At 41.1% G+C, this 13,178-nt stretch overlaps 1 protein-coding gene across 3 annotated transcripts in view; it reads left to right on the top strand.

Annotated features, from left to right (window-relative positions):
• The window catches only part of LOC137334503 (anoctamin-4-like), a 167,335-nt gene that overhangs the window by 89,639 nt on the left and 64,518 nt on the right, over positions 1–13,178 (top strand). For all 3 annotated transcript variants that reach the window (XM_067999216.1, XM_067999215.1, XM_067999217.1), the window contains exon 5: positions 6,803–6,903. In XM_067999216.1, the coding sequence (XP_067855317.1) occupies positions 6,803–6,903 (101 nt within the window). The remainder of the gene's footprint in view (positions 1–6,802; positions 6,904–13,178) is intronic.

Below are 13,178 nucleotides of genomic sequence, written 5' to 3'. Positions count from 1 at the left end.
TTATACCACTAAGCTAGTCCCAATTGCCTGCACTTGGCCCATATCCCTCGATACCCATCTTCCCCATGTAACTGTCCAAATGCTTTTTAAAAGACAAAATTGTACCCGCCTCTACTACTGCCTCTGGCAGCTCGTTCCAGACACTCACCACCCTTTGAGTGAAAAAATTGCCCCTTAATTACTGCCAATCAACCACTCTGGCACTGAAAATTAACGAAACAGGTATGAATTCTCATTCTTTCAGCTTTTAATTGTTATTGGAGATTTTAAAAAAGAATAATTTAAATTGATTTTTAAACTTTTTTCTCTTTTAATCTCTCAATCCCAATCTTTCTTTCCCTCTCTTTCTTTCTTTTCTCTTTCTGTACCAGATTTGACATTGAATTCATTATTCTAATTTATACTTCCTTATTCAGACCTTGCGCTGTTCATTTCCCAATCCTTCAATCTGATTGGTTAAGGAGATACCCAGTTGCTTGCCCTGTCCACTCAGGTCTCAGATGCCCTGTAGAGGGAGCACCATTTCCATCTCCCACTTCCAGCAACTTCAAGCGCAAAATATCATGGAAATTAAACGGGCAAATCTAACTAAGGGCGGGTACCATTCGTTCATCGGCTACAGCAAATTATGGGCCATGAATGGTGAACGAGTGCAACAACAACTTGCATTTATATAGCACCTTTAACGTAGTAAAACGTACCAAGGTGCTTCATTGGAATGTAATCAGACAGAATTTGACACCACATAAGAAGATATTAGGACAAGTGACCAAAAGCTTGGTCAAAGAGGTAGATTTTAAGGATTGTCTTAAAGGAGGAGAGAAAGGTGGAGTTGAATTGAAAGCAAGTATTGTACTTAAGGTGAGATTTGGAGTTGGTGGTTTGACAAAGAGGAAGGTATCATCACAGCAGTGAGACAAGTGAACGGTATAGAGGAGTCCTATTCTGCTTGAGGTCATGGGTGGAGTAGCCATTGGTGGGTGCATTGCAATGGAGGAAAAAGAGGAGGAGGGTGTGGCCTTTCAGCACAGAGGGAGGTGCAGGATTCATGGTAGGTGCTGCCCAGTCAGTGGGTACCACAGCAAAGTCATCCTGAAGTCATCTGTGGCAGGGCATTCTCAAGGGCAATTAGGGATGGGCAATAAATGCCGGCCTCGCCAGCGACGCCCACATCCCATGAACGAATAAAAAAAAAACAGAACATGAGTAGGCTTGGGCTCACCATGATGGCTGATTGACCTGTGCCACCTGGTCCATGATGGCCTGAAGGGACGGTCAACCATCTACAGCGTGCCACTAATGGTCGTTAAGGTCAATATTATCCTCAGCGTTGACGTCACGGTGCCCTTCACGACTCCCACAGGGGATTTCTTGAGTCGGTCGTGCTGGGCTTCTGGATAGCTGCCTGTTTCTTTCATTACACAGAAAATAAACAATGTCAGGCTGCCAAGTTAGATTAAAAATAAATTGCCTTTATCCATTTGTGGACTGGTGACTTGCTCAGTGTTGGATGTACACGTTCCCCACCACTAACTGTTCCCTTAGCTGAAGAAGTAATGCTGACTGGCTTTAAAGGCAACTGATGGGCTTCGAGATACAGAAGGTGCTCTACCTATAAATGCAATGGGCATGGTAGTGTAGTGGTTATGGTTACACCACTCCAGACGTGTTCGCATTGCTGTATTAGACAAGTTGCTCTCACTTGCTGATTTGTCTGATAATCGCTTTGGTGAAGCACCTTGGGACGTTTTACTATGTTAAAGGTGCTGTATAAATGTAAATTGTTCTCATCAATGATTACGCACTTCACAGGTGGATGAATAAACTTTGACATTTCTGCTGGTTAAGTGGTTGATTAGCAATCTCCAGGAATGGTGTTGAAGTATTCTTGCAGGTTTAACTACAATTCAGACAGTTTTTGATTGCTGATGAAATCTCATTCTCAGAAGTCACGTTTCAGTCATACATTCCCATGATTTCATTCACAGTTTAATTATGTTGATAAAAGGGCAGTTCTCCTGTTTTTCTTTTTGCTAAAATGATGAATGTTGGGCCCAATTATAATTCATTGGTATTAATAAAGATTTGACGTGTGAATTTACTTCTGTAGGTCCTGAAATAGAAAGCAGTAAATCCAGTCCAACCCATCGTAATCTTAGGATTTAGAAAGAACTTGCATTTATATTGCATCTTTCATTTGACCTCAGGGCGTCCCAAAGCGCTTCAGTCAATGAAGTACTTTTGAAGTGTAGTCACTGTTGTAATTTAGGGAAACTGAAATAGAAATTCAGCCTGTTCCATTATTTGCTAGTTTCTTGGAGTGTGCGTGGGACAGAATTCCCTGCAGTGTCGTGTCTCGATAATCAAATACTATTCTCAGTTTCCGTTGTAGAAATAACGTTTCTCATTCACATTTCACAGTCTCTCCAATTTGCTGTAAAAACCATTTGTTGGGACCGTGTGATATTTCTCTCTACAGTGTGCTGAAGCTTGTTAAACCCTCTCCACGTGGTCAGTTCAAAACATTTAAGGGTTGTCCAAAGACCATTCTAAAAAGAAATGTGATTGGTAATTTCTTTGTGACCGGAGCATAATGCTTGCGACAGTAAAAAGGGGCAAAAGACGATTCACGTTGGCACAACAAAGCTTGAAGCTAGTCGTATCCAGCTAGCCAAAGAAAAGAGATCCAAAGGAAATCCAGGGAAGATCAGCCCTTGGGTCAGTCTGACATCTGATATCCTCTGCGTGTGGGAGAACAGTCCTTGTGAAATTTGGAATTTACAGTCATATGAGAATTCACAACCTGTGTTAATTGATGAATCACAGGCTGTCGCCATCGACAACTATGGACAAACCATCATTTCTTGCTTACAGTAGGCATTCTGCCAAACCTGTATTGATAATAGTGATAGGTCCCCAATGGCACATTGTTTGAGAGATTCCAGGATTATAAGCACAGTTTCTGATACCATTCCAGCCTGACTCTGATGGCAGGTTTACCCATTGCTGTAATTCAGCAAATTTACTGGAAAAAGTTTGCAGATGATACTAGGTTAGGAGGCAGTAAGTTGTGTGGATGGGAGTACAAAGGCACATAGGTAGACTGTGAGTGAGCAAAACTATGGCAGATGGTGTTTAATGTGGAGCAGGGTAAAGTCATCTACCTTGGATCGGAGAAGGACAAATCGGAATATTTTCTTAATGGAGAGAGACCGGGAGCTGTGGAGGAACAAAGGGATTTGGGTGCCCAGGTACATGAATCACTACAAGCTAGTTTACAGGTACCAAAAGTAATCAAAAAGGCTACTGGAATATTGGCCTTTATCGCAAGGGGACTGGAATACAAAGGGGTATAGTTCTATAGATCCTTGGTCAGACCCCAGCTGGAGACTAGGCTCCGTTCTGGGCACCGCACCTCAGGGAAGATATTTTGGCCTTGGAGGGGTTGCAATGCAGATTCACCAGAATGATACAGGGGCTTAAAGGGTTAAATAATAGGTTGTGTGAACTTGGTTTGTATTCCTTTTGAGTTCAGAAGGTTAAGGGGTGATTTCATTGAGGTGTTTAAAATAATAAAAGGACTTGATAGGGTAGAAACAGAGAAACTATTATCTCTGGTGGGGGAATCCAGAACAAGAGGGCATAATCTTACGATTAGAGCCAGGCCGTTCAGGAGTGAAATCAGGAAGCATTTTTTCACAAAAAGGGTAGTGGAAATCTGGAACTCCCCTCCAGTGTGGATGCGAGGGGTCAGTTGGAATTTTCAAGACTGAGATCGATAGATTTCTATTGGGTAAGGGTATGAAGGGATAAGCAGCAAAGGCGAGTAAACTGAGTTGAGGTACAGATTAACCACTATTTGAATGGCGGAACAGGCATGAGGGGCCGAATGGCCGCCTCCTGTTCCTAAGTTTGTCTTTTTCCTTCTGAACTCACAGCTTTGTGTTTCTCATCCTGCTTCTTTTTATAAGTGAGAACCATCTGATGTTTCTAGGCTGAAAAATGATGGAAACAAACAGCAAAATGTAGACAGACTGGTTAAATGGGGCCAGAAGTTCCAGGGTCCTTGGTCTGCCAATGTAGGTGTGGTGGAACAGGAATCCTAGTTACCTGTCTACAGACACAAGACCCTGTGTCAAACTGCAGATGGAGGCAGTTGGAGTTTGCATCGAACAAACATCGTTTTGTTGTTTTATTCAAAAAAATTCTTAATTTGTATTTTTACATCCAAAATTTGGAGTTTTCTTTAACCTCCTTTCCTGGTGTGACATTTGTGGTTTAAAATATTCTTCAAGAGCACCCAATAGATGGAGCCAGTCCAAGAGCACTTGTAATGAATGATCTGGCTCACTGTTCTCAAATGGCGGTCGTGTATGCTCATCATCTAAATACGTGAACCCCTCGCCCGATTCCTGCTCCCAGAATGAAACTCAAACCCCATGTCTATTCTTGAACTATTCCAATTCAGCACAAACATTTCATGGGATTTGTTCGAATACATATTTAATTGACGTGGTTCTTTATTTACAGTTAATAGACAGTTATTTAAATCTGCCTGGTCCGGGGTCACTTTTTTTGACGTTATTTATCCACCTGCCTTATTCAAATCGGAGGCTTTGAAGAGACCTGGTCAGGCCAGAGATTCCATAGATGATGAGAGAAGGAAAGAGCTATCAATGCAAAAAGCTTTGCACAGCAGTGGAGAACTATTTATTTTCCAATTGCTCAAGCAGATGGCTAAGGTTATTAACCACTGTTTTTAAAAAAAAATATGTTGCAGTTACTATTCACTTTTACTGTTTAATAAATTTGTTTGGCAGTTAAAGTCACAGTCTACAATAACAACTTGCATTTATACAGCGTCATTAACGTAGTAAAAAGTCTCAAGGGGCTTCACAGGAGTGAAAGCAAACAAAATTTGAGAATGGAGCCACGTAAGGAGACATTAGGGCAGATGACCAAAAGCTCTGTCAAAGAGGTAGGTTTTAAGGAGCGTCTTAAAGGAGAAGTTAGTGGCGGAGAGGTTTAGGGAGGGAATTCCAGCGCTGAGGGCCCAGGCAGCTGAAGGTACGGCCGCCAATGGATGGGCGATGAAAATTGGGGATGTGCAAGAGGCAAGAATTGGAGGAGCGTAGAGATCTCTGGGAGGCTTGTAGGGCTGGAGGAGGTTAGAGATAGGGAGAGGTGAGGCCATGGAGGGGTTTGAACACACAGAGGACGATTACAGTCTAGTGTAATGTTATTGTGCCACCTTGTGAAGACACAGATCATCATGTGAACACACTTAATAAAACTAATAGCTGAAATAAATTGAAGAATTCACTGCTTGATCCCTAAGCACATTACAGATTTGCTTGGATATATGGACAAGGGAAAGAGGGTTATGAATCTTTGGAATTCTCTACCCCGGAGGGCTGTGGATGCTGAATCGTTGAATATATTCAAGACTGAGATCGATAGATTTCTGGACTCTAGGGGAATCAAGGGATATGGGGATCAGGCGGGAAAGTGGAATTGAGGTCGAAGATCACCCATGGTCTGATTGAATAGCGGAGCAGGCTCGAGGGGCCATGTGGCCTACTCCTGCTCCTATTTCTTATGTTCTTAAGGCACTCCTCGGTACTTGGAGAGCTAGGATTCACTGATTCAAAGTGATCTGAGACGAGGAAACCTGGAGTAAGAAAGAATAAATAAGATGAGTTTGAATGAGAAGTTGCAGCTCAATTAAAATTCATAGAGGGGGATTTATAAAATTTCACCAAGCTTCCAATTGGAAAGTGGGAGGCTTTATTGACTAAAATGACCTGAAAGGGACATGTACATCCTTCCACAATCAGCAAACATGGACTCCTCCTTTTATTTGGTTTCTTTTCCTTATTGCAAAAGTTTATGCAGTTTACTTCCATATGGACAGTCTGTTCCCCAGACTTTGCACATTCCCTCCTGCTAGTTCTGAGGAGGTGGTTCTGTCTCCCAGTCCAATTTGCCTTAAATTGAAATTATTTCTTTAAGCTGCTACTGAGGGTTAACTTTGAGGGTGATGGGAGATCGGAACTAGTCGAGAGAGAATGAGTTGATGGGTTATGGATTAGTTGGGTCAGTTTTTTTTTTAAGAGGTAATATCAAATTTAAAAAAAATCAACACATTTTAATAAACAAATGTTTTATTTTCCTAGTTTTGGATTTTGAACTTAATGACTAGTCATTATTAATTAGTTTTGTCTTGGACCTATAACAAAACATTATTTATTCTGATGATTATCTTGATTCTATTCTGTGAATTCATAATGAGTGCTAAATATTCTAAAAACATACTGGACAAGCCTATGGTATTTAATAATCACCCTGCATTAAACAAACCATTTTATATCTGTTTGAAGTGTATTCTGCAATTTGAAATGGTATCAAAATCAGTAGAAATATGGCCATATTGTAATGGGACTAAAGAATGCTATGACATGCCAACCGCTGTAATTACTTAAAAGTGTGTGTGATGCAGTTTGTGGGATCATGCTGTGTGCAAAATGGCTGCCACGTTTACCCACATAAGTGACTCTGCTTCAAAGAATTGTATTGTACATAAAGTGCTTTTGGGTGTTTCTGGGATGTGCTGAGCACTTGTATAAATGTAAGTTCTTTATTTATAATTGGCCGCCTTTCTTAAAACATTGAGTGAATACAATGAATGGGGAGAGGCCATAATGGGGCAAGTTGCTTGGTGCTTATGAAGGGACTGTTTATTATGATAACAGAGCATTTTCCAAAACCTCATTAGATAAATGTATTGATTTTTTCTTTGCAGTCATCAATAACCAATAGTGATATAATATTTGTGAAGTTACATGCCCCTTGGGAGGTTCTTTGTCGATATGCAGAGTTGATGAATGTACGAATGCCTTTCAGGTAGGCTGAAATATGCTTTATTTTTGTCTCCAATTGTTCTGTTGGATGTTTTGTCTGTATTTTTGACCCGGGTATAACCGGACCTGTTAATTTGATGTCTGTTGGCATCTGTAGGAAACAAAGTAGGCCAACATTTCAGGCATGGCCCCTTTGTGTTGTGATGAAGGGTCTATGCCCAAATCATTGAGCTGCCTTTTCTCTCCCCAGATCTGACCAGCTGAACTTTTCTGTTTTGTTTGCAACATTTGCAGTTTTTTCCCTTTCCGTTTAAGTTTAAGCTCTTGGCTGTATCCCACCAATGAAAAATTGGACTGAGAAAATGCATTGCATCATCCGTTTAGAATTGACTCTTGATCGTGTTCCCAGAACGTTAAGCAGTTTTGGTTGGAAGGGTTATAGAAAAATCCATTAGCTGACCAGAGAGTTCCAATTAATTCGATGTAAGGTGTCTGTCAATTAAAATGAGATAATTAAAGAACAACCTGATTGAGGTTTTCAGGATTATGAAGGGTTATGATGGAGTAGACAGCATTTCCATTGGTTGAAGGGAGTAGTTACTAATGTACCAAAACTTGTCTCACTTCTCAAAATAGGTAGAGGGAACAATTTAAAAAAAAACAATTTAGAACCAAAGAAGTTTACAGGAGGCCGTTTGGCCCATCTTCTCTGTGTTGGCTCTTTGTTAGAGCAATCAAAAACTAATCGCACTGCTACGCGTTCTCCCCATAGCCTTGTGTCTTCCTCTGCTTCAAATGTTTATCTACTCTTCCCGTAAAAGATGCAATGGTCTCTGTCTCAACCACTCCCTTTGGCAAAACAGTCTGTGCTTCAACAAATCCTCTGCAGAAAGAAATATCTCAATATTCTTCACTCTCTGATCATCTTAAACATAGAACGATAGAATTTGTAGAAAAGGAGAATTGATGTTTTAAAACATTGTGTAACAGTTTCTTGTTTCATTATGTCTTTTTTGAATTGTTTTGTGTTTGATCTGTTAATCTCTCCTTTTAGTCTTTTTTTTCTACCTCTTGCAGGCTTATATCTTCAATCTCCCTTTCCTTCCTTGCTAGTTCATACTGTAACTGACGATGGGTTTGCTTCTCGACTGGCTTCATTTTTGCTGTTCTTCCAGGAGAAAAATCTATTACCTGCATCGACGGTACAAGTTCATGAGCAGGTTGGTGCCATTGAGCATTGCCTGAAACCTAACCAGATAAGGGCTTATGGGGTTGGGGGTAATAGATTAGTGTGGATAGAGGATTGGTTAATGGACAGAAAACAGAGTAGGGATAAACGGGTCACTCTCTCAGGTTGGCAGGCTGTAACTAGTGGGGTGCCGCAAGGATCAGTGCTTGGGCCTCTGCTATTTACAATCTATATTAATGACTTAGATGAAGGGACCGAGTGTAATGTATCCCAGTTTGCTGACTATACAAAGCTAGGTGGGAAAGTAAGCTGTGAGGAGGACACAGTCTGCAAAGGGATTATAGGCAGATTAAGTGAGTGGCAAGAAGGTGGCAGATGGAGTATAATGTGGGGAAATGTGAGGTTATCGGTAGGAAGAATAGAAAAACAGAATATTTTTTTAAATAGTGAGGAACTATTAAATGTTGGTGTTCAGAGAGATTTGGGTGTCCTTGTACAAGAAACACAAAAGGTTAGCATGCAGGTACAGCAAGCAATTAGGAAAGCAAATGGAATGTTGGTCTTTATTGCAAGGGGGTTGGAGTGCAAGAGTAAGGAAGTCTTACTGCAATTGTACAGGGCTTTGGTGAGACCTCACCTGGAGTACTGTGTACAGTTTTAGTCTCCTTATCTAAGGAAGGATATACTCACCTTAGAGACGGTGCAACGAAGGTTCACTAGATTAATTCCTGGGATGAGAGGGTTGTCCTATGAGGTGAGGTTGAGTAGAATGGGCCTACACTCTCTGGAGTTTAGAAGAATTAGATGATCTCATTGAAACATATAAGACTGAGGGGGCTTGACAGGGGAGATGCTGAGAGGTTGTTTCTCCTGGCTGGACAGTCTAGAACTAGGGGGCATAGTCGCAGGATAAGGGATCGGACATTTAAGACTGAGATGAGGAGGAATTTCTTCATTCACAGGGTTGCGAATCTTTAGAATTCTCACCCTAGAGGGATATGGATACTCAGTTGTTGAATATATTGCTGAGATATTGCTGAGATAGATAGACTTCGGGACTCGAGGGGAATCAGAGTATGGGGATCGGGCAGGAAAGTGGAGTTGAGGTCAAAGATCAACCACGGTCTGATTGAATGGCGGAGCAGGCTCGAGGGGCCATATGGTGTACTCCTGCTCCTATTTCTTATGTTCTTAACCAGCATGAACTGAAAGAGGGCGCCTCTTATTTCCTGCTCTGCTAGACTGGAAGATCCCCTCATGGTTCCTTGACTGTTTCCAATATCTTAAGATCATTAATCAAACGATAAGCTATGGTCATGGCTGATGAAAGCCAAGGTCCAATTTAATTACCTTTTGACACAAACATATCACACATCAGTTTTTTTTTAAAAAAACGTGCCTTAGACCTACTGATTACACCTTTATATTTTAGTGAAACAAATGTTGCAGGCAAATTCTAATGGCTTGCTTTCTTGCTGAACAAGCTTGTAATTCTATGAACATAGGTGTGGTTAATCACCCCTTAATGTTATAGTGGAAAGTCTTCACCCAACTGGAGGTAATGCCACCCTCCATCATTGCTTTTAGTAATGCCTGCTGTGTCTTGCGAAACTCCTCCCTCCATAGTAGGAGACCGACCTTAGCACTTTAGGAGAACAGATTAAGCAGCAGCAAGAGTAGTGGGTGCTTGTTCACCTACTAAATAACGTGTGGTATAAGATGGGCTGCCAGCCAGTGAGATGTAGACTTGCCATACCTTGTGTTTGGGAGACCAGAACAAAAATAAACCCAATCCCAGTGGATCAGCTTTGATCTCTGTGCAATTGAGCTGATGAGGAAGGAGGAATTGTTTTATTATCATTAATAATCTGTGTGGCATATAAACCAATTACGTGTGCTAGCAGCTCTCCAGTGGGACTGCTTATTACCATAGGTTGTAGGATCCCCTGTTATAAGAGGACAACAACACTATGGCCCAGAATTTCCTGGAACTATTGGCGTCGGAAGCTATTAATTAGACCATCGTATGCTCCAGTGGCAAATTTACACCAAGATTTGCTGGAGAATTGGTAAGGATGTGCCGCAGCGAGCATTGCGATGGGTCAGAAGCAGCGCGGCCAATGTCCAAGTTGCTGGGGGCCGGATGCTGAACGGAACACGAGTTCTAATTAAAAGTTACAAAGCTAAACAATTCCTGCCGGTTTCCCGTTTTTCACATTCTAAAAGTCTTTAATACTTTACCTGACTTAATTTTAACTTTATTCAAATCCATTGATGATTGGGACGGTGCCAATGGTTTGTTAAAGCAATGGCCGCTCGTTAGTCGCCAGTACCGTTAAAATCTGCAATTGATTGTCGGGAAATAATAGCTCGAGGATTAGAAAAATCACCCTAGCAAAACATATTGATGTGCGAGTTAACACGCAGAAGTCTGTGCTTTAAGATACAGCACAGTTCATTGCCCAAAGTCTAAATCGACTTTATGAAGTGGTTTTTTTGATCACAAAGGGTAGATAATTAAATGAGATGCCAATATTGCAAGGCTTTGTATTCTGTAAATAGTTTTACCAATCAAATTTTGCCTGATCGCTCCTGTGAAGCGCCTTGGGACGTTTTACTATGTTAAAGGCGCTGTATAAATACATGTAATCTGGACTTTGTATTGTCCAGATTAGACCTTTGAACTTTAAATTGCCCCACAGCAATTGTACTAATCTGATAGCTATTCGTAAACAATGTTGTCAGCTTTATCTTAAACACAGCAAAGTATAATTGTGAATCACATAATCCATTTAAATCTGATTAACAATCAAAGCAAATCCATTGCACCAGTTGTAATGTAAAGCATGAAAGACAGACTTGCATTTCCATAGTGCCTTTCACAACCTCAGGATGTACAGCCAATGAAGTAATTTTGAAGTGAGGTCACTGTTGAAATGTAGGGAAACGCAGCAGCCAATTTGCGCACAGCAAGATCCCACAAACAGCATTGTGATAATGACCAGATGTTTAGTGATGTTAGTGGTGAGAGTTAATGAACACACCACTACCAAGATCCCACTGTAATAAACTGGATAGCCCGGTGGTGAAGGATAGAACACTGGAGCCTGGTCTTCAGTTGCTTCCAAGCCTTTATTCACAGAGATCAACATTACCCACTGAGCGCCCCCTAGATAAGCTCTCCTATAAATGGATGCAAGGAAGTCCCCAATTGATATGCAGCACCTGAATACAATTAACACTAATTGACTAATCTTTTGGATACAATTAAGATTACCTTCTCAAATAAAAACAAAATCAAACTTTATATATACAATACAAATGAAAATTTCAAAAATCAAGAACTTCCATACTCCGTACAACTATTCAAAGCTTTACATTGAGGGACCCTTCTCCAGGACCCCTAATTTTTTTGTACATGTAATTCTTTTAGTAAAACAATCAGACAGTTGATGGCTTGAACCCACCTGTTAATTTTGGAGATTTCGTTTCTCTCCAGCATAAGTTTCAAGCAGCGAGGAAAAATATATAATCTTTTCTCACTCACATTTTTCGTAGAGTGTACATTATCCCACAATGCACAATTGTCTACATAACATTCACTGGGTATACTATCTTCAGTACTCCCATTGTACAGGATGTCACTCAAAATATTTGCCAAATAGAATCCCATATCCACTGTGTCCACAAGAGCCAGTGTTTCAGCAGCCAGAGTACTTTTAACAACCCCCCTCCCTCTTTAGTTTCCATAGTTTTCCTTCCACACCTGCTGCCTCTTTTAGGCGGTTTCAGAAACACTTCTCGCTGAAAAGTATCGCTCTGCAGAAATGCGGCTTTTATGTCAAATGATCTACGCTCCCATGAATATGTTGCCAAAAATTTTTTTAAGATTACCTTTCCAGCAGTGGGAGAATTCACGCAAACATCTGTATCACCCAGTTTCTCTTCAAAACCCCTAGCTACCAACCTTGCTTTAGCCTTAAGGGCCATCTGCAAGGACTTTTTCAGTACAAACCCATCTATGTGACAAAGCTGGTTGACCCTGACCTCAATGAACTCCATATTCTTTCCAACTATCTAATTCTCTTTGTTTTGCCTCTCTTACTCATTTATTCTCGAGCTTATTGACAGCCACCAAAACTTCACGACCATGAGGACTTCTGCTTCTGTGACTGTTCTGTGGTCTTTGTTTCATTGTCTAACCTAGTCAAGCTACATCATCTACTTCCACTTCTAAGTCTGTAGGGACTACTACTGTGAGATCTCCCTCTTTTAGCTCCTAGTTCGCGATCGTTTTCTGACGTGAGAATCACTTTTGGACTTCCCATCACTACTTGTACTCTACTCTCCACTCTTTTGTTTCATTCTGCCAGTCCATGGGCCTCGCTGCATGGCCATCATCCTGAACATTTAACCAAAATTTAAACCTACCAGGAGCTTTGCCTGCACGTCCCAAAATTGTTGCATTCCTCCATTCATTAGTCCCCTCTGGAACATATGTCAACCACGTACCCACTTGGGATAATTGTTCTGTGGATGTGATAGCTCTGTCATGTATTTCTTGATCACTGACATTACCACTGTCCAGCCCTTGATCTACCTCAGGAACCTCATCAAAAGGATCATGAACATCTGAGGCACAAGGTGTCTCGTTTACTGCTATCAACTGTTCAGAGACCTAGATTTTATAATTAATTCTAATTAATCGTGAGGAATGAACCTTAACAGTTTGATTGACATGTTGAACAATTACTATCTTATCATCGCGACCTATTACCTTACCAGGGCCTTTCCATTCCCTATGACCCTCTCTTTTATTGTATACCAAATCTCCTGAACTGAACTCTGTCTCAGATGGTCTAATACGATGCCCCAGTGCTCTATGAATTTTCTCTGTTACCTCAGTCTTGATAAAAGCCTGTCTCCCTGCGTGCATAGCATTTAAATGCTCAGGAAAAAATGGCCCTAATTGTAGTACCTTCTAGAGCAGGAGGACTATCACAAAGAACAGGAGGTCATTTGGGATTGCGCCCAGAGACTACTTGGTAAGGACCATATCCTCCAACCATCTGAAGAGAATTCTTTGCATGAATTGGCCGTGCTAGGGCAGTTGATAATTTACACTCTGG

Source organism: Heptranchias perlo, chromosome 18 (genome assembly GCF_035084215.1).
Source record: "Heptranchias perlo isolate sHepPer1 chromosome 18, sHepPer1.hap1, whole genome shotgun sequence".
NCBI lineage: Eukaryota > Metazoa > Chordata > Chondrichthyes > Hexanchiformes > Hexanchidae > Heptranchias > Heptranchias perlo.
This window is presented reverse-complemented; position numbering and strand designations above follow the sequence as displayed.